The sequence below is a fragment of the Leopardus geoffroyi genome, chromosome X (assembly GCF_018350155.1).
Source record: "Leopardus geoffroyi isolate Oge1 chromosome X, O.geoffroyi_Oge1_pat1.0, whole genome shotgun sequence".
In the NCBI taxonomy this organism is placed as follows: Eukaryota; Metazoa; Chordata; class Mammalia; order Carnivora; family Felidae; genus Leopardus; species Leopardus geoffroyi.
The window spans coordinates 11,309,002-11,333,687 of record NC_059343.1 but is presented as its reverse complement, the minus strand read 5'-3'; the positions used below and the strand labels follow the sequence as shown (position 1 = coordinate 11,333,687).

At 41.7% G+C, this 24,686-nt stretch overlaps 1 protein-coding gene across 3 annotated transcripts in view; it reads right to left on the bottom strand.

Annotated features, from left to right (window-relative positions):
* GLRA2 (glycine receptor alpha 2) overlaps window positions 1-24,686 on the bottom strand; it is a 173,447-nt gene that overhangs the window by 28,989 nt on the left and 119,772 nt on the right. For all 3 annotated transcript variants that reach the window (XM_045472631.1, XM_045472630.1, XM_045472632.1), the window contains exon 8: window positions 8,183-8,332. In XM_045472631.1, coding sequence (XP_045328587.1) covers window positions 8,183-8,332 — 150 coding nt within the window. The remainder of the gene's footprint in view (window positions 1-8,182; window positions 8,333-24,686) is intronic.

The window sequence follows — 24,686 nt, the reverse complement described above, 5'->3', positions numbered from 1 at the left end:
CAAATCGCCCCATTTACAGAGGACCCCTCACCCCCTGCTTCCCCTGGTGTGTGTGTTCCCTCACTGCAGAGTAAACCCACCTTGTTTAACTACAGCCTTCTTTCTTGTGGCCTTTGGCTGAAGAGTGTTGACACTACTTGTCAATGTTACAAAGCTAAAAGTGGTAGCTAATTTTCCAGATGATTAAATCAGTATCAAAAAGATTAATATCATCTAGAAAATGGGCCAAATTCAATCAAGTGAAATTTATAGCAATAAATCTGAAGTTGTTTGTTTACATTAGAAAAAAAAGTCAAGGGGCGCTTGGGTGGCTCAGTCAGTCAGTTAAGTGTCCGACTTCGGCTCAGGTCATGATCTTGCGGTTGGTGGGTTCGAGCCCCGTATCAGGCTGTGTGCTGACAGCTCAGAGCCTGGCGCCTGCGTGGATTCTGTGTCTCCTTCTCTCTCTGCTCCTCCCCTGCTTGCACTCTGTCTCTCTCTTTCTCAAAAGTAAATATACTTTGGGGCGCCTGGGTGGCGCAGTCGGTTAAGCGTCCGACTTCAGCCAGGTCACGATCTCGCGGTCCGTGAGTTCGAGCCCCGCGTCGGGCTCTGGGCTGATGGCTCAGAGCCTGGAGCCTGTTTCTGATTCTGTGTCTCCCTCTCTCTCTGCCCCTCCCCCGTTCATGCTCTGTCTCTCTCTGTCCCAAAAAAAATAAATAAACGTTGAAAACAAAACAAAAAAAAAAAAGTAAATACACTTAAAAAATTTTTAAAAAAAGAAAAAGGCAAGCACTTAAGGGGAGATAACTTGATAGCTATTCATATTAACAATAGGGGAAAAAAAGACTTGGGAAATTAAGAAGCATTAGCATTAGGTCAAACTGAGCCAATAATAGAATAGACTACTTAAAAGCAATATTGTAATTTAATACTCTATTGAAAACTGCAGCTAAAGAGGGGACATTACTGCTCCTTTGTGTTAGTGCTGGTCCCATCCCGGGCTCTCTTTCAGATTCTGTGACTCCTACTTCAAGGTGCTCACTAGCAAACCAGAAAAGGGTGATCAGTGTGCTGAGGGGCTTTAAGCCACATTACAGGAAGGACTAGGTCTGTTTAGCTCAGAAGATTTGAGAAGACCTGCCAACTTACCATCCTTAAGTGTTTGAAGGGATGTCTCAAGGAGGAGAGGAAGGAGATTTTTACCCCTAATGAGGAAGAGTGTCACCGTGGCCATTTGAAGACCCCATGGGTTTTAGATAAGCCACTCCAAGGTGACCATTTGCTCTGGGTCCTTGTCTTCTGGCCTTCACCAGTGGGGGCCTCGTGTCCCATTGGAATGGGAAAATCTCAGGCCTTCGGAACAGTGGGGAGGAAATAGTGCAGGGTTTCTGGACCGACTGAGTGAAGGGACAAGGGCTTCAGCTACATTGTTTCCCTCCTGGGGGCATTGCATTCAGATTTGAGGCCAAAGCCCGGATAAAAATAGTTTATTGCCCTTGTAGGTTTATTTCCACTCAGTAAGTCAAGGAGAAGATGATTGGTTGAGAGCAAGATTCAGGTATTTCTAGGTAAGGTGTCATAAGTAATATCTCCCAATATCTTTCCAATCTTCTATAAAACATGGACAACAGTGGGTAGAAAGTGACACCTGTTATGAAAAGGAACAAATTGGGTACTATATGTACTTGGAATAGTGGGATGATATCAGCCCTATAGGATCAGGACATGATCTTTTGAGGAATGAGCAGTGTAGCTAAGAGTTAAAGGATAGATAAGGAGGAGGGAGAGAATCACAACAAAATGAGTACTGAATTTTTACTTTGCCAACTTACTGTCATCTGAGACCTTTTGATCAGGCCCTCACATTTCACCCTATTGTCTAATCAGGTTGAAGCCCCGTATTTTCTTCCTGGGAGGTTGAAGTCTAAATAGTGTGTTAACATTCCTTTTAAAAGGCAGCTTATCATGATGAGCACCGGGTGTAGTATGGAAGTGTTGAATCACTATATTGTACACCTGAAACTGATATAATTCTATGTTGGCTAACTGGAATTAAAATAAAAACTTTAAAAACAAAGGCCGCTTATTAGGTGGCCATGTTCTCAAGCATACCGATGTTCTCAAGCAGCCACCATTTCTGTTTGGTCTCTGAAAATATAATAAAATAAATCAGGGCTCTGTGGGCAACTGGAAATAACTGAAATCAGGCCTGATGCCAAAAGTCAGGTGTGGTGTGGCCAGATATGAAAAAGAAAGAGGGGTGGAAGGGAGAAAGTCAGGTGAGGCTTTAAAGTTCTTATGGGGAAGTTGTTAGAAACATCACATGTCATGAAAACTTACTGGAGCTCAGGAGGTAACATAACGATAGGATTTTAGCTGGTAGACCTGGGGTGTCAGCTTCTAATAGACCCGGGTTGGCCCCAGCATAGGGATTTGCAAGTTTTGTCCCTTGACGATCTGGGCTCGATTGTTTCCAGGAAACTCTGCTTTGATAAAATTGACTGCTTTTCGAGATGGAGAAAAGATAATCTAAGCAAACACACCTAGTCACAAAGTACCTGGCTCCTCCTTGAAAGTGACCCCATTTTAAAACTGGATCATTTAGTAAACACCAGGTATTCTTCCCATGCGAGTAAATGTCATCTCATGGTTCTCTCAATACATACGTTCCTGGAATAAATCTTAATGCTAATGTCACTTTGGAAAGTGATTCACTCTTGTTTTTCTTATATGTTCTAAATAACCTGTATTATGTTGGAGAGGTAGGGTACCCACTGGGAAATTAAAGAGCTGACTTTTTTCATTGGGAGTATTGAACATTTAAAAATGGTGTTTTTGTTTTCACTCAGGCCACAACCTATTAGGGTCTGTGAAAATTGAGTAGTTCAGGACTACCTGGTCCAGAACTAGGGCAAGGTAAGGCCTCAGGTGCAAAATGTAAGGTGTGCCAGAACCTCAGTTCTCCCAATCAATATTTTCATGCAGTATTAAAAAAAAAATTCATTGTTAATGCAAAAAATCCAAGGTGAACAATACATCAACATTTTAAATAACAGGATCTGACCCTGTACTGGTGTGCTCACCCCACTCGCCTTACCCTAACCACGTCTGCATTTCAAAACCAGGACAGGGGCGCCTGGGTGACTCAGCCGGTTAAGCATCCAACTTTGGCTCTGGTCATGATCTCACGGTCTGTGAGTTTGAACCCTGCGTCAGGCTCTGTGCTGACAGCTCGGAGCCTGCTTCAGGTTCCGTGTCTCCTTCTCTCTCTGCCCCTCCTACTCACGTTCTGTCTCTCTCAAAAATAAACATTAAAAAAAATTTTTTAAAGCAGAATAGACTATTAGAGTGCATTAGAGTTGTTTGTTTCAAGTATGTGTGTGTCTCAAAGATGCTGGATCATAATGTAAGATATAAAATGTGAATTCGGCAACAGTGGTTGAGGTCAGGGACTCTGGAGCCGGCCTGCCTGTGTGTGTAGCTTTGGGCATTTTCCCGAAACTCCCTTTGCTTTAGTTTTCTTATCTGTAAGATGAAGATAAGAATACTGCCTTCATCTTTGACAGCATGACCATGTAATGTATCCAAACAAGGACAATTTGGATAGTGGACGATAGCACTAACAAACAATTCAGCCTGTAACGTGAAGTATTACAAAACAAAAATGCATTATCAAACAATAAAGTTATCCTGCAAAAAATGACCAAAGCGTTCAATTGTGAATATTCAGAAGCCCAACAGCAAGACTGCTCCGCGTCTCTTTTGTTTTTTGTCCATCAAACCGTGTGTTCCCACCAAGCAGTGGCCTACTAGTGTCACGGATTTTTTGTGCCATGTTACGGACCAAGGCTGGCACCCCAAGTGGCCAGCAGGATGGCAGTGTCCCAGTACTGACAGAGGCCAAAAGAAAGAACCCTTTATCTCCAGTCTCTTGTGTCCCAGGCACTTCATTTTGATAACAGCAAGCTCCCTTTGAGCTATCCTGGAAAGAAAGTGATATGACATTGCTTCTGGTAAGGGTCAAAAACAGAAGCCAGGAATAGTGATGGCTATTTTTAAGATTTTACTACATGTTAAAGTGAGAACTTGTCCACTGAACACATATATCGCCCTCCCCCGCCCCCCCCCCCCAGAAGATTACACCATGACAGAAACCGGCTGTATAAAGTGGAAGTCAACCAAACCCATTTCAATTTGTTTTAATGCAACTATTAATAAATTGTTTAAAATGAATAATCCATAACAAATGCTAAGTTACTATCAGGAAACCAGGCAAAACCAGGACTTTGCACCGTAAGCTGGGCTGTATGAGCACACCAGTCCCCTAGCTGTTGTGGGGATTAAATCAATTACTATATGGAAAAGTGCCTAAAACAGTGCCTGGTATATGGTAAGCCCTCAATTAGTGGTAGCTCTTATTACCACTTTTTTCTTACCATGGTTTAGATTTAAAAGACTTAAAGTGCTGCCTTAGAGAAAAAGATGCCATTTTCTAAGGAATACATAATTGGAAATGTCTCCTCTTTCCCCCTCCCCCGCCCCAAATTTAATTGTCAATGAAAATCAGAGTCTTGACTGCAAAGGTCCAAATCTGTTTTGTCCCCCACCTCCCTCTAAAATCTTAAGTTTGTTCATTAAGCTTCGTATTTTGAATGGCCATTTTGAGATGCATAGTCAAAGTCAACATCTCCAGGCAAAACACATAAACTTGGATTTCTCAATTTTTTTAAGACAAAGCAGTGAAAACCAATGCCAGCTGGCATCTCTAAGGAGTCTTCCCTTAATGCCCACCACTATCAGCCATTTCAGATGTCCTTCTTGCTCCTTTTTGCAGTGCCCATACTATCTTGCTGTCTTCCTTTCTCTTTTTTAATTTTTGTTTATTTTTCAGAGAGAGAGACAGAGAGAGAGAGAGAGAGAGAGAGAGAGAGAGAGAGAGAGAGAGAAACTGCCAGAGCAGGGGAGGGGCAGAGAGATAGAGGGAGACACAGGATCTGAAACAGGCTCCAGGCTGTGAGCTGTCAGCCCAGAGCCAGACGCGGGGCTCGAATCCAGGAACCGTGAGATCATGACCTGAGCTGAAGTCAGACGCTCAACCGACTGAGCCACTCAGGTGCCCCTATTTTTGACTTTTTGAGGAAACTCCATACTGTTTTCCACAGTGGCTGCACCAGTTTTCAGTCCCACCAACAGCGCACAAGTGTTCCTTTTTCTCAACAGCCTTGAAATACCTATTGTTTCTTACATTGTTGAATACCTATTCTTCTCAAATATTCCAAAAACTAGAAAAGAAAGCAAAACTGCCAAATTCACTCTATGAGGCCAGCATTACCTTGTTACCAAAAGCAGATAGACACCACTAAGAGAACTACAGGCCAATATCCCTGATGAACATGGATGTAAAACTTCTCAACAAAATACTAGCAAACGGAATCCATTAAAAAAAAATCATTCACCACAGTCAAATGGGAATTAATTTGGGGATGCAAGTGTGGTTCAATATTTGCAAGTAAATCAGCATGATACATCAATAAGAGAAAAGATAAGACCCATATGATCATTTCAATAGACGCAGAAAAAGCATTTGACAAAGTACAACTTGCATTTCATGATAAAAAAAACCCTCAACAAAGTAGTTTTAGAGGGAACATGCTACAACATAATAAATGCCATCTCTGAAAACCCCCAGCAAACATCATCCTCAATGAGGAAGAACTGAGAGCTTTCCCCCTAAGTTCAGGAGCAAGACAAGGATGTCCACTCTTACCACTTTTATTTAGCACACTACTGGAAGTCCTAGCCACAACACTCAGACAATAAAAAGAAATAAAAGTCATCCCAATGGGTAAGGAAGAAGTAAAACTTACACTATTTGCAGATGACAGGATACTATATATAGAAACCCCAAAAGACTCCATCAAAAAAATTGTTACAAGTGTTAAATGAATTCAGTAAAGTCGCAGGATACATAATCCATGCATGTACCGAAATCTGTTGCATTCCTATACACCAATAATGGAGCGGCAGGAAGAGAAATTAAGCCAATGATCCCATTTACAGCTACACCCAAAATAATAAGATACCGAGTAATATACCTCACCAAAGAGGTGGAAGGTCTGTACTCTGAAAACTGTGAAACACTGATGAAAGAAATTAAAGATGACGCAAAGAAATGGGAAGACCTTCTATGCTCATGGATTGGAAGATTTCCCTAATAGCCTCCTAACTGATCTGTAGCTGCTACTCTTGACCCCATGGACTATCCACTTGATAGACGGACATTTGCTATGTTGAAACTAATTCCCGCATTGCAGTCAGTTCGAATAAAATCCATTCCTTTATGACTGGCCTGAAAAGTCCTCTATGAATCTGAAATCACCCAGTCCTCCAACTACGTTTTCTACTACTTCATCGTTCTTATTTTCTCCTACCTGCTCTTGTACTGCCCAGGTTTCTGCAGACTTCTGGTAATACGACTCACTTGGGCCTCTTGTGAAAAGTACTAATTTGTAGTGACCTCCCCTTGCAGACTGTGATTCATAGGTTTGGGAATCTGTGCAAGAACTTGTACTTTTAACAAGTGTTCCACGTGATTCTGATGATGAGGGAAGCTACAGATACAGCCTAAGAATCTTCCACATGGCATTCCAAGGCGGTCCTACCAATTATTCAGAATTGGGAAGCATGATGAAACCCATTTTCCATTTTGGGAATACAGTTTATGGGCTGAATCCTCACATTCCAGTAATTTCCTGGGTGGCGCAAGTGCCACTTTGTGCTAGACTCCTGTAGGTGAAGTTGAAGAAATGGTTATCATCCACGCGGAGGTGAGGAGGAGAAAATTGAGAAAGGCTTGGTGTTCAACAACGTAGAGCAAGAGCATATGTGTGTGTGTTTCCCTGGGCTGTGGTAGGACAAACTATTCCTAAGAGGTAAAGAAGAGAAACGGGGCAACCAGCCAGATACCAGTCCAGAGTATGTGGAGGAAAGGTTTTGGTAGATGAGATCAGGATTCTCTGAGCTCGTACACATACAAACTCCTCAACGTGACCAACATCTAAGTTACAACAAATGTTTAGCTTTGAATCTGGGTATTTGGAAGCCTTAAGATTGACACTGAAACGTTTTTGGTTTAATAGCAGGTTTAATTTCTCAAATTTGAGGGGAACAGGTTTTGAAAACTCTCTCTCATTTCCTGTATGTAAAATCTTAACTCCAGTTAAAATTCAGTTCTCTAGCGAAGATTATATGGGCACTAGCATTCTCCATAGCAAGGGGCATGTTTGTCTCCCAGAATGTGACATACAAAATAAGCACGAGCCTTCTGGTGTCCTGTATGAAATTAGATTATAAACCAGAGTGACGCTTCTCCAACGTTTCCACACACTGAAATGACCTGGGGGGAGTTTCAGAAATCCTGACTCCTGTGCCCCATCCCAAGACTGGGATTTAATTGGTATGGGGTGTGACCATGGTTTGGGATTTTTGAAAGACCCCCTCCCCTCCAGGCTATTCTCATGTCCCTCTACTACACCTCTACTGTACCAGCAACTTTGGGAGCCACTAGAGCTAATGATTTTGAGCCATATATTTGAAACCGCAAACCTCTGGATAAAGTGTAAAATTTGGGTTCATGCGTTAAAGTTTAAGTCGAGACAACGAGGTCAGTTTGATTGGATTTATCAAGATGTGCCCAACGTGGGTCGGGGCCTTATTTACATGAAACCAGAGCAATTGAAGAAAAAGTCAGTCAAGGCAGCTGTGTCCCCAAAGTCACATACACACAAATTATTAATATTTTAAACAACAGGATTTTAAAGCAATTTTGTCAAATTGAGCATCTCCAATTAGAGTTGCCAGATCAAACACAGGGCCCCCAGTGAAATCTTAAATGCAGATAAACAGTTTATTAATACAAGTATCTCTGATGTAGTATTTGGGGCATATATATACCAAATGCTATTTGTTTATCGAAAATTCAGGTTTAACTGCATGTCCTGTGTTTTTATTTGCTAAATGTGACAACCCTGCCCTCATTTTAAAGGACTCACCGGAGCAATAATTCAGTAGAGTAGGGCAAATCAGGACAAAAATTAACCTTAGCTTCTTGCTCATTATGTATTCTATTTTCTGAATGACACTGCCTGGCTAACTACCTCAAGCTCTACCTGACTTTGTCTGCGCCAAGGGTCAACTGTACCTTATTCTGCCTCTTCTGTCTTCTCCGGAGCCGCAGGAACTCCTTGTGTTGCCTGGAGACAAAGTTCACTGCTGCATATTCCAATAAGGCAGCAAACACAAACAGAAGGCACACTGCCATCCAGATGTCAATCGCTTTGACATAGGAGACCTGAAAGAGAGAGAGGAGGGGGGCCACCGTGAAAACTTGTGGGGAAATCAAGTTCCTAATGTTGTGAGAGGCAGAATACCTCATTTTCCTTCATCAAGGATTTTCTGTCCTTTCCTTAACAGAGTGCTTAAGGGGCGCCTGAGTGGCTCAAGTCCGACTTCAGCTCAGGTCATGATCTCACGGTTCGTGGGTTCAAGCCCCACGTCAGACTGTGCTGACAGCTCAGAGCCTGGAGCCTGCTTTGGATTCTGTGTTTCCCTCTCTCTCTGCCCTTCCCCTACTTGCTTACTGTCTCTCTGTCTCTGTCTCTCTGTCTCTGTCTGTCTCTCTCTCTCTCAAAAATAAACATTAAAAAAAATTGTCTTAAAGAGAGTGCTTAAGCATTTTCCATTCCACTTTGCAGATTCTGGGCCAAGCAGTGAAAGTGACATGCCCCTGGCCCCAGGCCCTTGTTCCTTCGCTCTCAGTATAGCCCATCTGCTTCGGTCACCTCATCCCTGAGACCAGCTCTGAAGAGCACCACAAGAATTTGCTTAATGAAAAAAAAAGAAAAAACAAACTTTTGAAATTGCTTATTTCCTTCTATTTTTTTTCTTAATATTTAAAAACTAGTATAATTAAGGTAATTCCAAAACCTTGATGAGAAATAGGCTATGTATGGCTTTGGGCCCTTCAAAAACCAGTTTGTAATTTCCATCCCTCGATTGATCCAGACATGAAAGCACATTTCTAAATAGTTTAAAACTGTCACAATTCAAGAATATTCGACCCAAATAAAACATCAGGGCTTTAGTCTTAGGACAGTATCTGGTTAAAAAGGAAACTTTAAAACACTTCATTTGTTGGTCGGGTGTTTAGTATATCTTAAAATTTGAGAAAGCAGATTCTGAAAGCAAATAGTTTTTACTTGGAATGGAAAGTGCCCTTTATCTCACTTCCAATTATTTTTTAAAAATAACTAGATGGTGTTGTAACCTATTAGACCCCAGACTACAAAGTCTTATCAAACTGCTAGCTTGAATGTGTACCATTGAATGTGTAGCTCTAGTTTTTAAATAGGGTTTCCAATTTTTTTAATACAGACACTGAGTATTTACCAGCCTGTATTGTAAGCGTTTTACCTGTATTAATTTTGTAGCCACTACAACAACTGTATTACCCCCGTTTCCTTTTTCTTTATGTTTACTTTTGAGAGAGTCACAGTGTGAGCTGGGGAAAGACAGAGAGAGGGAGACACAGAATCCAAAGCAGGCTCCATCCAGGCTCTGAGCTGTCAGCACAGAGCCCGACACGGGGCTTGAACTCACAAGCAGTGAGTGAGATCATGACTTGAGCCGAAGTCGGACCTTAACCAACTGAGCCACCCAGGCACCCCTTACCCCCATTTTCTGATGAGGAAACTGGAATACAGAGAGGTTAAATTATTACCCAGGGTCGCAAAGCGAATTAAAGGAAAGAACTAAGATTGGAATTGGAGGTACGCCTGGGTGGTTCAGTCAGTTAAGTGTCTGACTCTTGGTTTCCGCTCCGGTCATGATCTCATGGTTTCATGAGTTTGAGCCCTGCATCAGGCTCTGCACTGGCAGTATGGAGCCTGTGTGGGATTCTCTCTCTCTCCCTCTCTCTGCCCCTCCCCCACTCCTGCAGTCTCTGTTTCTCTCAAAAGAAATAAACTTTAAAAAAAGAAAAAAGATTGGAATTGAATCCCAGTATGACTAGTGGATTTCCTTTCCACACACACACAAACACACTACTAGGATTATGCCAGTGCAGTTTGTATCTTACATTTCTCTTTGTCCTTTTTAGTGAGCATTTCTTACATCATTTAACTTTCTTCTTTTTTTTTTTTACTTTTATTTTTTATTTTTAAAAATTTACATCCAAATTAGTTAGCATATAGTGAAACAATGATTTCAGGAGTAGATTCCTTAGTGCCCCTTCCCCATTTAGCCCATCCCCCCTCCCACACCCCCTCCCGTAACCTTCAGTTTGTTCTCCATATTTAAGAGTCTCTTCTGTCCCCCTGCCTGTTTTTATATTATTTTTGTTTCCCTTCCCTTACGTTCATCTGTTTTGTCTCTTAAAGTCGTCATGTGAGTGAAGTCATGTAATATTTGTCTTTCTCTGACTGACTAATTTCACTTAGCATAATACCCTCCAGTTCCATCCATGTAGTTGCAAATGGCAAGATCTCATTCTTTTTGATTGCCGAAGAATACTCCATTCTGTATATATATATATATATATATATATATACCACATCTCTTTATCCATTCATCCCTCAATGGACTTTTGGGCTCTTTCCATACTTTGGCTATTGTTGATAGTTCATTTAACTTTCTTCTAAAGTGTGCTTGCATAATAGTTCATACCATGATTAATCATTCTGTATTATAGGACATATAGGTGATTTATAGTTCTATTTTTTTGCTATGGTAAATTTTGAGGCTATGAACATTCTTCTCCCAAAATATTTGGCTGTATCTCTGATTCTTTATCAGATCAATTTTTAAAGTGGGATTATGGAAGTAAATGATATGAAAATAGACTTCTAACTTAAAGTTAGTAGCAACACAGCCGATGTAAAAACAGAGGCTTTATAACTTTGTCAAATTGTTTAACATCTTTCTGCCTCCTGTCCTTGTCGGTATAATAGGGACAATAATAGTTATCTCAGAGTTATGTGGATAAAATCACTTAATATATGCAAAGTGCTTAGAATAGTATCTGGCACAGAAGAAGTGCTATATAAATGTTTACAATTATTTGTCTACATAAAGGTGTGACTTTGTTAATGGAGCAATTTTGGAAGAGACAGAAAAAATCAAGGAAAATAAAAATCACCCATAATTCTAATATATTCCAATTATTATTATAATTTTTTTGAGAGGGCGTACATGTGCATGGTAGTGGGGGAGGGGCAGAGGGAGCAGGAGAAAGAGAATCCCAAGCAGGCTACACCCCAGTCTGACACTGGGCTCAGTCTCACAACTGTGAGATCATGACCTGAGCCAAAATCAAGAGTCTGACGCTTAACCGACTGAGCCACCCAGGTGCCCCTCCAATGATTATTTTAAGGTTACCGCCTGCTTTACACTCTGTGTCTCCGTCAACCTGAACTACTGGTCAATCCCACATACAGTGTGACAAAATGGTCCAGCGCTTTGTCATCTCTAGTGATTCGAATCTATAACCCTTCCCACCTAGGATGCCTATTCCCATTCTTTCTGATTTACAGACTTCTCAGAATCCTTCAGGACTTGACTCAGATGCCGGCTTACCTGGGAAGCCTCCCCAACCTTCCTACTTTCTCCCATCTGGGTTAGGAGCCACTTTTCTTTGCTCTCTCATCATCCTCTATTGAGCCTGTCTGTTCCTTCTCACTCCATGAACTTCCGACCCCACCACTGGACCATAAACTTTTTTTTGGACAGGCTCTGTGTATTATTAATCTTTGTATCACCAGCACAGGACCTGGCAAATAATGAGTAAGCATTACATACGTGGGATGGATGGAGAAATCAATGATTGAATGACAAAAGGAATGAAGAAATTATCTGGCCATCTTTCCATCTTTGTATTAAATTTCAGCAGTTTTGTGCTGTATAACATTACCCATAGTTGCATGTATTGGATATTTCTAGGAGTGGACCGTTAGTGCATTTTAATTCTCTCAGCACACTTAGCATGCCTGGAATGTTTCTTCCCTTAATAAGCAATCATTTGTCTTGTATTTTTTCTTCTGGAGCAATCCTGTTCCCTTGTAATAATAGAACATTACCAATCACAGCATTCCCCAGTTATATATTATTCAGAAGGCCCGTAAATGTTTTAAGACCCAATAATGAGAGGAATTTGTCAGTGCCTGAGATATGTCCGTACCAAGAGCTAAGTCCAATAGAGCTGACCATCATTCCTCCCCTTCCTGGTGTTTATAGCATTTAGTAATTTGTAAACCTTTTTCCCGTCTCGTTCCAGCCACCAGCAGGCCAAGCACGTATTTGGCTTCTTTTATAGCTGCTCATAAATGAGTCCTTTCAGTCTCTTAATCATTTTGGTTAGCCTCTGAGTCTCCTCCAAATCATGAACATCTTTCCAACATTGAAGTGCCGGCATTAAATAAATGCATTATTCACACGGATTTAGAAGGTGTTGTGAGACATCTATTACATATGATATGATGTCCCTCGGTGCTGACCTCTGAGGATTGAAATGCCTTTTTGTTGCTTTTACCCAGCTCTGATGTCAGATTCTCTCTCTTTGGCTGCTCATCCCTAGATGTTGTTAGCTCACATCTTCCCCTGTCACATTCTTTTTATGATTCTTGGGCTTACATGATTGCTTCCTGAGCTACTTTAGTACAATCTTGCAAAAAATAGTTTTCAAAGGTAATTAAGTTCTCAAAATGCTATTATGACTCACTGAGTTGGTATCTTTCCAAGCATATTTAATTCAGAAAAATAAATATTGAGGGCCTACTACGTGGAAGGCTCTGTTATAGGTGCTGGTGGGAGGTGGGGAAGAAGATCCAAGGATAATTAAGGTGTATATTGATACTTCCCAAATTACACTTTAGAGGACCCTGTTCACACTGTGCCAGGAAGCATCATTCCCATATGTCAGGGAACAGCAAATTATGGCCTATGGATCAAATCTGGCCCACCACATGCCAAGTTCTTATGAATTCCATTTCCTTTTCTTGGGACACCAGTAAGGTAAGATTTGCCAGTCCAGTAGGATCCCCAGTGGAAAGTGGGCAGGAGTGATATATGCCACTTTGGGGCCTCTAGGAGACCCAGGGCCACCCATTCTACAGCGGAGCATAGTTTGAGAAATAAACTTTCATTGTATTGCGCCACAGAGATTTAAGGGTTTTGTTTTTCCAACACTCCCAAATCCATCTTTCAGTCCTGACCTCTCACCTCTCGTTCCTGTGCTAATTCTAAAATGCCTGCAGTTAGTGTTTGCAAAATCAAACTCATTAAATGCCCCTCCTTCCCTTTCATCTCATTCGAATCTTTCTTCCCACTAGCGTACAGAGTTTCACCATTGGTTCTTTCCTTGCCTTAGTCTCTAGTATTCAATCTGTTGTAAAAGGTCACCATTTCTTTCTGCAAAGCACCCTTGGGTTTACCCTTTTATCTCTGTTTTAAAGATGTCACTACAACCCTGGCCATCAACACTTAAACCTGGTTATTATAACTTGCTGACAGAGCCCCCCTCCCTGTATTCAGTTCTTCCCCATGGCACTTTATCCTTTTGCTTCTGCAAGATTAAATTTAAAACACCAATTTCATTTTGCAGCACATCTGCTTAAGAACTGCCGAGGCTGCCTATTACAGGCTCTAGTATCCAAGATCTCGCACAGCATGTGTCCACCCTAGTTAATCAATCTTATTCCACTCTTTCCTAACGTGAACCTTGTACTTTGTTTAAGCAATTCTGCTTACACCTGAGGGAGCCAAGTCCATTCCTACTGAGAATCCCAGTGGTTCATAAATGGGTGTGATTTTGCACCACAGAGGGGCATGTGGCAATGTCTGGAGATATTTTGGGTTGTCACAACCGGGGGGGGGTGCTACTGGTGTCTCGAAGGTTGAGGTCAGAAATGCTGCTAGATGTCCTAGAATGTACAGGGTAACCCCCACAATGAAGAATTATCCAACACAAAATGTCGATAACTCTGAGGTTGATAAACCCTGTGATGGAGAAAGCAAAAACTCCCAAAACCCAGGTATTTATATCTAGTCCAGTGGTTCTCAACTGGGGGTGATGTTGTTCTGAGAAGACATTTGGCAATGTCCAAAGATGTTTTTGGTTCTCCCCACTGGAGAGTGCGGTTTTACCACTGGCTTCTAGTGGACAGAGGCCCAGAAAACTGCTGTAAATGCCCAGCAATGCATAGGGCCATCTCCATGGGGCACCTGGGTGGCTCAGTCGGTTAAGCATCTGACTCTTGATTTCTGCTCAGGTCATGATCTCGCCGCGTGAGTTCGAGCCCCGTATCGGGCTTTGCGCTGACAGTTGAGAGCCTCCTTGGGATTCTCTGTCTCTCTCTGTCTCTCTCTCTCTTTCTGCCCCTCCCCCCTGCTCACACACCATCCCTCTAAAAAGTAAATAAATAAACTTAAACCAAAGGCCATCCCCATAACCAAGAATTATGCAGCCCCCAATGTTAATAGTGTTAAGGTTGAGAACACCTAGTCTATATATTTCTCCCAGCATAGAAATTCTTCCTGCTATTCCTGTACTTGTTTATTTCCAGATAATTCCTCAAGGAGTAGCTCAAATTCCATCTCCAGGGTGATTCTTTTTCTGCCTATTGTAGTCAACAGTGGTCTTGCCCATCTTTAGAATTTTTGTTATACACTTAAGGTTAATAAGATCATACGGTTTAGTCTTTGCTTCACGTATGCATGTTTTATCCACCCAACTAAAGTATGTGATACTGGAGGATAAAGACCCAGTAATGTCTTTTGTATCTACGCCACCCAGGACAAGCCTTTGAGCATATAGTAAGTGCCCCATAGTTTCTGTTGATGGATGAGTTATCCAAGCTGTATATAAATTCAAATTCCTTTCACAATCCATGCTTCATATGAAGGATCAGCTACCAGAATAAAACAAGGACAACACAAACGGAAAAAAAAAAAATTAGCTTTGGTCTTTATACGTGATGATATCCAGATTACTCTTTATTTGCACTAAGGGAAAGAAGAATATGTATTATTCTCATGACTTCACAATTTATGTAGTTGGCAAATCTATCTGGTGAAAAGATAGAGCCAGTCAAGTAGGTTAGGTTTTCATGGCACTAAGTAAACGTTTATCTGACATTTGAACACATCAGTTAGATGGCGGAGTTTACCTGATGGCTCACTTGTTTTGGCATCATATTGACCTTTCTTTGATGTATTTTGCCTCAATGTTCTTTTCAACACTGTCTTGGAATTTTTTGAGTTAATTTTTTTATTATATCCTCAGATCAGTTTCAAAATGCAAAATCAAGCCATGAACTCATTTACTTTAGTCCCATAATTTGTTTTGTTCATTTTCAAAAACATCACCATATTCCCTGTCATGAGGCTGGTTGTTTAGGAGTTGGACCATTTTCTACCCAGGGTTTAGCCTCAGCACAGAGGAGTGAATCATCATTGTATGAGGATTGCCTTACTGTCCTTACAGCTTGGATGCCCTCTCCATCCTCTGTGGGCAAGTCACGCTCATCTGACAATTTGTCAACAAAAACATATCCACATTCTCAGCTTCTGGGCTGACCTCAGAAAGCTGTGACATTTCTCCGGCAGACAACCAAGGAGGGCTAGTTATGAACACATATGGAGGAAAGAAGCTCTCTACAGGAGAGAAAAGATGACTACGATCAGCCAAGTAGTATTTCTTTAATAGAAAAGAGACAAAATGGACTCCTAGAGCAATCTGAAAATACTAAGATATTTTTCTTTCTTTAAGTGGAATGGTCTCCCACAGCCACCTGCTTGAGTCAATGTTTATTCACAAACTATACATACAAACTGTTGCTAAACCAGAAAAGAAGCTTTTCTGCTCTGTACAGTACAGTTTCTTCTTATCTAATTTAGAAAGCAGATTTTTAATTAACCCTGGTTAATGTAGCTGTTGACATGGAGGCTACCTGTTGGTCACAGTAGCCTGACTTGTGCTTTCATTACATGGAAGAGAAGCCTTTGGTAATGCCAATGAACTTGTCTTTTATTCAGTGCCGTGAAGTATACCACCGTCCTCTCCATCCCCATTTTATGGGGGAGAAAATAATTTTATTAAATGCATGTCCACATCTGATACAGCTAGTAATCAACAATAGTGGAAATGAGAATTTTGGCTTTGATATTCTGTCTTGACTCTTACCTATATTCAGTCATATAAAAATATCATCAGAAAAAATATAGGCATTCAAATTAATCCTAGTACCAAAGATTCATGGTGTTATACAATTTTATCTTTATAACTTCGCTGCCAAGTTGCCATTTTTATGGCCCGATTAAAGAGCTCACCTCTGCCGTTGAATGCCAGGAAAATCAGATTTCCTTGACAGAGAGGGATGGTGGCAGCATTGAGCACCTGGCCCATCCCAGCGTCACCACCCCACCCCATTTTCTCTCCATGTCTCATGCTCTTGTTGGGTTCTGGGTAAAATATGGAGTAAACTCTTGTGAATGTGCTGTTTGTAGAAACAGCCATTGGGTGGCAGTGCCTCCAAGCCTGGTATCCGCAGGAGGCTACTAGTTACAAATGGTACTCCTTAAATCACAAAACTTTCCTAAGGACAGGACCTGAACAACCTTCAGGGACCAGTTAGTGCGTTGGGTGGCACACAGGCCTAGAGAGCTGATATCATTTCCAAAGGTGAGTCAGTTTCTCTCCGTTATGGTGCTCAGAGAAACAGTTCAAGGTAGCTGGCCAAAGCAGGCCAACTTCCTGCATAAGTTGTTGTGGATGGAGAGGCTGAGAGAAGGGTAGACATGGAAGCCCCAGAATATACAAGGAGTATTAGATGATATCCACTGTTAGAGGCACCAAAGGGACACCCTGCAGGAAGGCACCCCCGAGTCTCTCAGCCTTCTGCAAATGTAGGCATCTGGGGAGGAGGCCAAGGTGAGGAGGGAGTGGCATCTGGAGGAAGGGGAGGAAGCCAGGTGAGGGGGTGTCATCTTCCCTGTGCTTGTGTTTGCACTTGCCTCCTTAAATTCTCAGCTCAAGGGCAGAAATACTCATTTCTCCCAGAGTCAGTTTTCTGCAGCTGCACCCTCAGTGTTGAAACAAGTGCAGTATATTCTCAAAGAAGGGCAGAAATGAGAAGGGAGTGGGAGCCAGGAGCAAATTGCCCAATAGTGTAAAAAACAACCCCAATGAAGAAAAGAGCCAATTGGATTATCTCAGTATAAGAAAGACAACCACCAGCTTTTGGGGGGATAATGAGATGATCCTCCACTTAACAGATATTTGTGTGGTCACTGTGCGGGGGGGTGGTAGGGAGAGAGAGAGAGATTGGGGGAGAATATGAAGATGGAAAAGAAAGAAAGAAAAGAAACAGCCAGGCCAATTCAGGATTTGAATTCTTGCTGAACAGCCAATGAACTTGGGGGAATTACTTAACCTTTTAAAACCTCAGTTTCCTTGGGGCGCCTGGGTGGCTCAGTTGGTTGAGTGTCCGACTTTGGCTCAGGTCATGATCTCACGGGTCATGGACTCGGGCCCCGCATCGGGCCCTGTGCTGACAGCTCAGAGCCTGGAGCCTGCTTCGGATTCTGTGTCTCCTCTTTTTGCTGCTCCCCCACTCGTTTGCACGCTCTCTCTCGTTCTCTCACTCAAAGATATTTAAAATTTTTTTTTAATAAAAAACGAAAGACCTCAGTTTCCTCCTATTGAAGTAAGGGCTCAAGGATTCCAGTGTCATGGGATCACTGAAGGATTGAATGAGACACTTTATGTAAATCTTAACGCTCATTTGGCAGATTGCAGACCCTCAGTCACATTGGTTTGCCAGGGATGAGCTCCTGAAGACATCATGTAATTCAAAACTTGCATAATTCAAGGCAATTTTCCCTGGAGGAATGAATGTAAAGGAGAATTTGTTGTATTTCATGTTCCGTGCGTGCATGAAGACTTTATTAGTATTTTTACATGGCCCTATTTCAAATTCACATCAGCTAAGTTCACATGAAACGGAACGTCATTGCAGCGAGCACAACGGATGTGTCGTGACGGAGGTCAAGAGAGCTGATAGATGCTGTTACAAACAACAAACCCCTGCCACCATCAACAAAGAGCTTGCAACACCAGGACTCCAGGAGTTTCCTCAACTCTAAGTATAAGAAAACTTGAGTTTACTCATCAACTGCCGAGATCACGCAGCAGAAGTGTGGCTGGACCGCGCCTCACCTCCACCTGGCTTTACTCCATGCTCACTGACCCCTGTGGGAGCCTCCCTCTCTGGGGAGTGAATCAGGAGAATTACTCCCGGATGATGATTTCACCGGATGACAACACCTGATGTGGAAGAGAGCTGAAAAAGTGCCCACAGTGGGCCAGGCAAGTAAGAAATGGCAGCACAGTCACGCCCGCAGCCGCAGAGATACTATGAAAATAAATGTTTAAAGATGAAAGCTAACCACCCTGGTTGTGATTTGCTTTCTCAGTCAGCAGTTAGTGCTGTTTCCACTTCTTTATTTCCCTTACCCACCCCACCCAGCTTCAAATTTCATACTTGTGAGCAAGGAAGGAGAAGGAGGAGCAGTTAAATAAAACAGTCCTTGGGGCACCTGTGTGGCTCAGTCGGGTAACTGTCTGACTCTTGGTTTCTGCTCATGATCTCGCAGTTCATGAGGTCGAGCCCCACATCAGGCTCTGTGCCAACAGATTCTCTCTCTCTCTCTCTCTCCCTCTCCCTCTGCCACAAAATAAAAATTTAAAACAAAGAAAACCCTGTCCATTCTTGTCCTTTGGACTAAGGCTGAGTGAAAGGCCTTGAAATGATGGCTGTGACTTATAGTGATGATAAAGATTTTCTCCTGCTTTCTATCTTGTTTCCCAGGGAGGAGGCTTGATGGGGGAAGGAGTATGGAAAAGCTGAGGCATCCCTACCTCCTAGACTGGGCTTGGTGGCTTATGATTTCCAAGTTGGCAGTGCTCCCTAGAGTAGGATGAGGAGGTCAGATTAGAAAGGCAGCATTGGCCAAAATTCTCAGGCTGACCATTTCTGAAACTCAGAACCTTGGAGTGAGTGGGTAGGCTGGTGTTGAATGTGTGCAGGCTTTTTCACCCTCCCACCGCAATCATGATGGTATACCCCTGACTGAGGCCAACTTCTGAGATGATCTGTAAGTAAGATAGCTGGGGAATGGGTGATTCTGGGCTACAAAATGGTGGCGGTCTGAGGGGCCCGGTTCAACCTGCTATTATAGAGAAGCCTAGAATCTTTTGATGACTTCAGGGTACAAAGAGACTTCTCCCTGTGCTGGGCTTGCCCACTTGAATCCTTTGAGCACTGGGATGCTACATCCTGGGAATAAGAACAAGTGTCCTTTTGCTGGAGGAAAAAAAACTGTTTCACAGGTGAGGACATAGTGTGAGATGGTAACTGAATGGCAGAGTCGGTGCTAGATGAGAAGTTCACCACCCAACTCCTGACTTCTGGCCTGGTTTAGCATTGGCTTTGTACTTGAATGTGAGCTCACAGTGGAGGCAGCAGGCCAGTGAGGATGTCTCCATGATAGAACCTTGACAGAAACCTTCCCTTCTTGGCTTGAGACTCTGGGCACATGAGTGCCTGGTGCGTGCTCATCTAAAGCTCCTGAAGCCAATCAGCTACCTAGTGTTTCATGCCATTCGATGTAAAACTGAAATGGAAAAATTCCAGGCCCCCGTCAACTTCCAGCTTACATGTGGGGAGGAGAAAACAAGAAAAGGAGCTCCAGGTCAACGAGAGGTTGAGAATTAACTATACAAAAGCTACTGGCTGGGCTAGTGATCTCACTTTTTGTTACTGTAAATTACCAAAGAGCTGGCCTCCACTGTATCTATTTCCTGTAGCTTCGCAGCATTTCGATGCAAGTCAGCTCCATGCCTTTCTCCTCACCACAAAAGCCAGAAGCACAAATCACCGCTAATAATTAGATACTTATTTGCAATAGATACTAGCCTGCAGGAGTCCGTTGGTAATTAAAAAGAAATCCTACAGCCTCTTGAATAAAATGACAAAAATAGATATGCAAGCTCTTTGAAGAAATAAAAGTCCCTGCCATCAGGGAGCATTATTATTATATTTCAATATGGAAATGTACAGACTAGTAAAAACAATAAATTGTAAATGTGAAAAGATTTTGGTAGAACTCATTGAGCACACCAGTTTGTAATACATCAGTTGTATATATCTGCTTCAGAGAGTTATGATCAATCTCAGTCCCTTGGTGGAAATCAATCCTGTAGGATTATATATATATAAAAAAAAAAGAGGAGGCAGCGGGGCTGTGATGGAGAGAGCAGTGAGAAGCTGCCGGGTATGTGCGTTTTGGCTTTGCCACTGTCTGGCTTTGACCATATCATTTCACCTTCCTGGGCCTCAGATTCCTTCTTGGAAATAGAAAAGGCTTAGAGGATCATCTTTACGGTTTCTGCTATTCTATAATTCTGTGGCCCACGGAAAAGAGAAAGTGAGGAGAGAGAAAACCAAGTCAATAGGAGGATGGGTTTCCAGTCTTAAGGTAGCGACCCTCTGCTCTGCTGTCTTACCACCTTCAGTGTCATCCAATCATGCATATTCGTTGAGCTCTTTTGTGCCATGCAGAACTTGCCTAAAATGGTGAATCCCTTGCTTAGAAACAGATTGCGGTGATGGACAATATTTACATGTCTAAGACGTGTGGAGCAGATGCACTGAATTCACCTCCAAATTCAGTGGGAACGTCTCCTGTAAATGGTCAGCAACTTACCTCAAGCCCCTGAACCTCTCTGCTTTTCTGCCTGAGAGATTTTTCTAGCACTTAAATAACTTCTACTTGCATACAAGGAAGCCTAGAACACTCCTCAGGGGTAGCCCTCAACCGCAGAGGAATGGGTGTTGAGTTGGTAGATGAAGACCCCAGATTTCCCATTATTGGTGGGACAAGTCCAGTGAAAACTCTGTGTGGTTTTTCAGAGGACCCCCACCAGGGCTGAACCCCAGTTGCTCTCCATGGGTAACCAACTCAGTAATATGCTTTATTGTCTTTTCTCCTTTCCTTGTTTATGCTCCCTACTCCTCACTTGTCCTTCCTGAGACCACCTCCCAAATGAACTCTCAGCATCCAAATACTTGTTACAAGGTCCACAGTTTACTGAAACAAATGGCCCCAACCTAAAATTAGATCAGGGAAACCTGACACAAATACGATGCCTGCCATATCAGGCACCATTTAGAACCAGGATGGCAAATGAACCACACCTCCTTCTGAAAATTCCTTTCTTATTGGCAAAAGCTCAATATCTAGCCGGTTTTCTCATCATCAAAAAGAGTGGGGTGTCAGCGTGGTTCAAAAACCAGTCTGGAGAAGTATCAAATCAATTTTGGATCTATATTACCCATATCATTTAACACCTATCACTTCCCTTTTCGTTCTACACAGCTAGTTTTGAACTGATCAAATCAGAATTGTGTAGCTATAACAGAAACTAATATTTTCTACCTAATAACATGCAAGAGTTATTTGGCATATACCAACACTCTTGGGGTTAGGGAAATCATGAGAGCACCTTATTTGAAGAAACAGTCTGTTCCATGCTAGGTATGATGTTTGTTAGGGAGACTGAGTCACAGCTATATTTTGAGCCTATAAAGATGTGCATATTATAAAGGTACAGATTACTCCTGTTGACAGGACATCAATTTTAAAATGCTAACATTATGGTAAAAAAAAACAGTGGAGACTTAGTTTTAATAGTGTGTAGGCATCCTTCTAAAATGATTCTTGCCTCCTGGTATTATAACGCTTCCTCTTGACTATGAGCTGGACCTAGAAACTTGCTTCTAACAAATATGGCAGAAGTGATGGGATGTCATTTTCACAATTAGGTTATAAAAGACTTCCATCTTGCTTGAACTTCTTGCTGGCATGCTCTCTCTGGCTCTTTTCATGTGCTTGCCTTGGTGGAGAGGGCTCCCTGGCAAGGAACTGAAGGTGGCAGTCAGCCAACAGTCAGTGAGGAACTGAGGCCTCTGTCCAACAGCCCAGGAGGAACTGACTCCTGCCACCAACCACGTGAGTTGTCTTGGAATTGGATCCTTCTCTAGTTGGGCCTTCATGTGAGACTGCAGTCCTAGTCGACACCTTGATTTTAGCCTCCTGAGAGACCCTGAAACAGATGTTCCAGCTAAGTTTTGCCTGGATTCCTGATCCATAGAAAGTAAAGATTAAAATGTTGTTGTTTAAGCCGCTAAGTGTGGAGGGTAGGGGGAGTAATCTGTTACGTAGTGGTAGTTACCTAATACATGGTGTCTTTAGGAAAGAGCAGGAAGGAAAAGAGAGAAGGAAAGGGAGAGAGATAAGTTCTTTACTTTGGGCCTCACAAAGGCAGAATTTGGTAAGATTTTATTGTTTAGTTTTGGACTTTTTAAAGAGGAAAGTTTAGTTAAAAATAATACCCAGGGTATCTGGAAGGATATAATTAATCAGTGTAAGAGAACAAGAAGTGAATACATTCATTTTAAATCTATTCATTCAAGTAGGCTCCCTGCTTGAACATATATAAAATAGCTATTCAGAATCAATTTGCCTTTGCTGAAGTCCAAGGGTCAGCAGACTACTGCCCATGGGTTACATCTGTTTTGCTGTTTTCCTTTGTAAATAAAGTTTAATTAGAATGCAGCCATATCCATTCATTTGCATACTGTGTGTGGCTCTCGAGTTACTACTTATAATGGTAGAGTTGAGTGGTTGCAACAGCTCTTACAGCTCAGAATGTCTAATATATTTACTATCTAGCCCTTAACAGAAAAGGGCCAGAAATTTTGTCATGAATTCCTGATCTAATCATATATTGTAATTCAAGCTAAACACTATCCAGGGTAGTCTGAGTTAATAAATTTTCTCTATGTCTTGATCAACATAGAAAGTAAAACTAGATAATTCATACTCAAACATTCCATGTTAAGGGTTGTTTGTTTTTTTTTTTTTTCTGGGATCACTTCAATTCTCATCTCAACTTCTTGTTGGTATTGTGTATACAGATATAGGGGCCCAAAATGAGCTGCATATTTTTGGCAGTCAGTCAACAAATCCTTCTAAACTGTTCAGTAGATGATGGCCATGCATTCTATCAGTGCTTTGTTGGCATGGTGGTAAAACCCATTTGCGCCAGTGTTTGACTTTGAGGGTCTAAATCAGGCCTTGCATCTTTCTACCTGTATACTTTGCATAAGGTACTTAATCACTCTGTGCCTCAGATATCTCAGCTGAAAAATGGAGACAAGAATGAAGCTGATCTCTTAGGTTTGCTATAACAATTGAGATATACACGAAATAAGGGAGTAGTGCTTACACTGGGGCCTGGTACTTTGTAAACGCTCAAACGTGTTAACTCTGATCATCACAGTGGAGCTGACCTCTTGTACTCCCATCCTGCCTTCAGAGTCAACGCCTTGAGTACTGCAAATTAGTTAGATTAATTAATAGTTTCATCCAATTTAGGATCTTCATTAAAATTAAATGTGGGAGTCCGTCTCGTGTGACTTCTTCCCGGATGGAAGTACTTGTGAGATTTTGGTCAACAGCTGGATCTTGAAATCCATGTGAGTGGCTAATTTTCCTGCCACTATTCTTGTTTTAGAATTACCCTTTGGCCTGAAATGGCTCAGTTTTACCTTTAAATCCCCAACTGTTTATTTTTAGAAAACCAGGCAAAACTATTCTTGTGGAATTTAGATAAACAGGATGCAAACTGTATACTTGCTCAAATGCTCTTTAGAGATTCATTGATGCTCCTATAATTCATAATTGAATTTGATCTTTTCCATAAGCTTTTGTTGAGCTTCTTCCAATATTATGACTCATGGTAATATTGCAGGCATTTCAGAGCAATATTATGAAAGTACTAAATTCATGTAATTTTGCCCAGTTTTCTCTAATATTCTGAAGCATATTATCACCATGAACAATTATTATTATGTATTTAAATAGCAAACATTGATCTTTGAAAAATACTTCAATATATAATTTATTCTATCTCCTCCTACCATAGTTGTACAGATACTGAGGTCAGAGAACTTGAGAGATCTCCCTGATATCAAAGAGCCAGTCAAGAGCAAAGCCAGGCCTGGAGCATGATTCTTGGTCCAGTCTTATTTCCACTGTGGCATCACATACTCATCCTAGTTTTAACACTTGGAATATTTTTATTGTACTCTAAGTCTTTCTAACACTTAATTGAAATATTTGATTAATCCGAATGTTTCCTACAATACCCTTTTCCAGGGGATTTATGCCTATATGGAAAGGGTTTGGCCCAAATGGTGTCTTAGACTCTTCCTTATTCTTTTGTCTTTGCTCACTGATAACAAACAGATTTTTGTGTTATTCACTGTTCACATATTCGTACCATGCCCCAGTCGTGTGGATAGTCAGGGACTAACTGTACTACCCCTCCCCCAATTTGAGGACTTATCAAGTTCAATATTTGCCTTGCTTGTCCTTACTAATTCTCCAGTGGCGACTGAGGTTATTTAGAGTAATTTGCCAAGATTAGATGACAGAACACCAATCATAGAATTTTAGAGCTGAGACAACTTTCTAGATGAGCTCACTGAATTCCCTCATTTTTCAGATGAGAAGAGGAAATGAAAAGG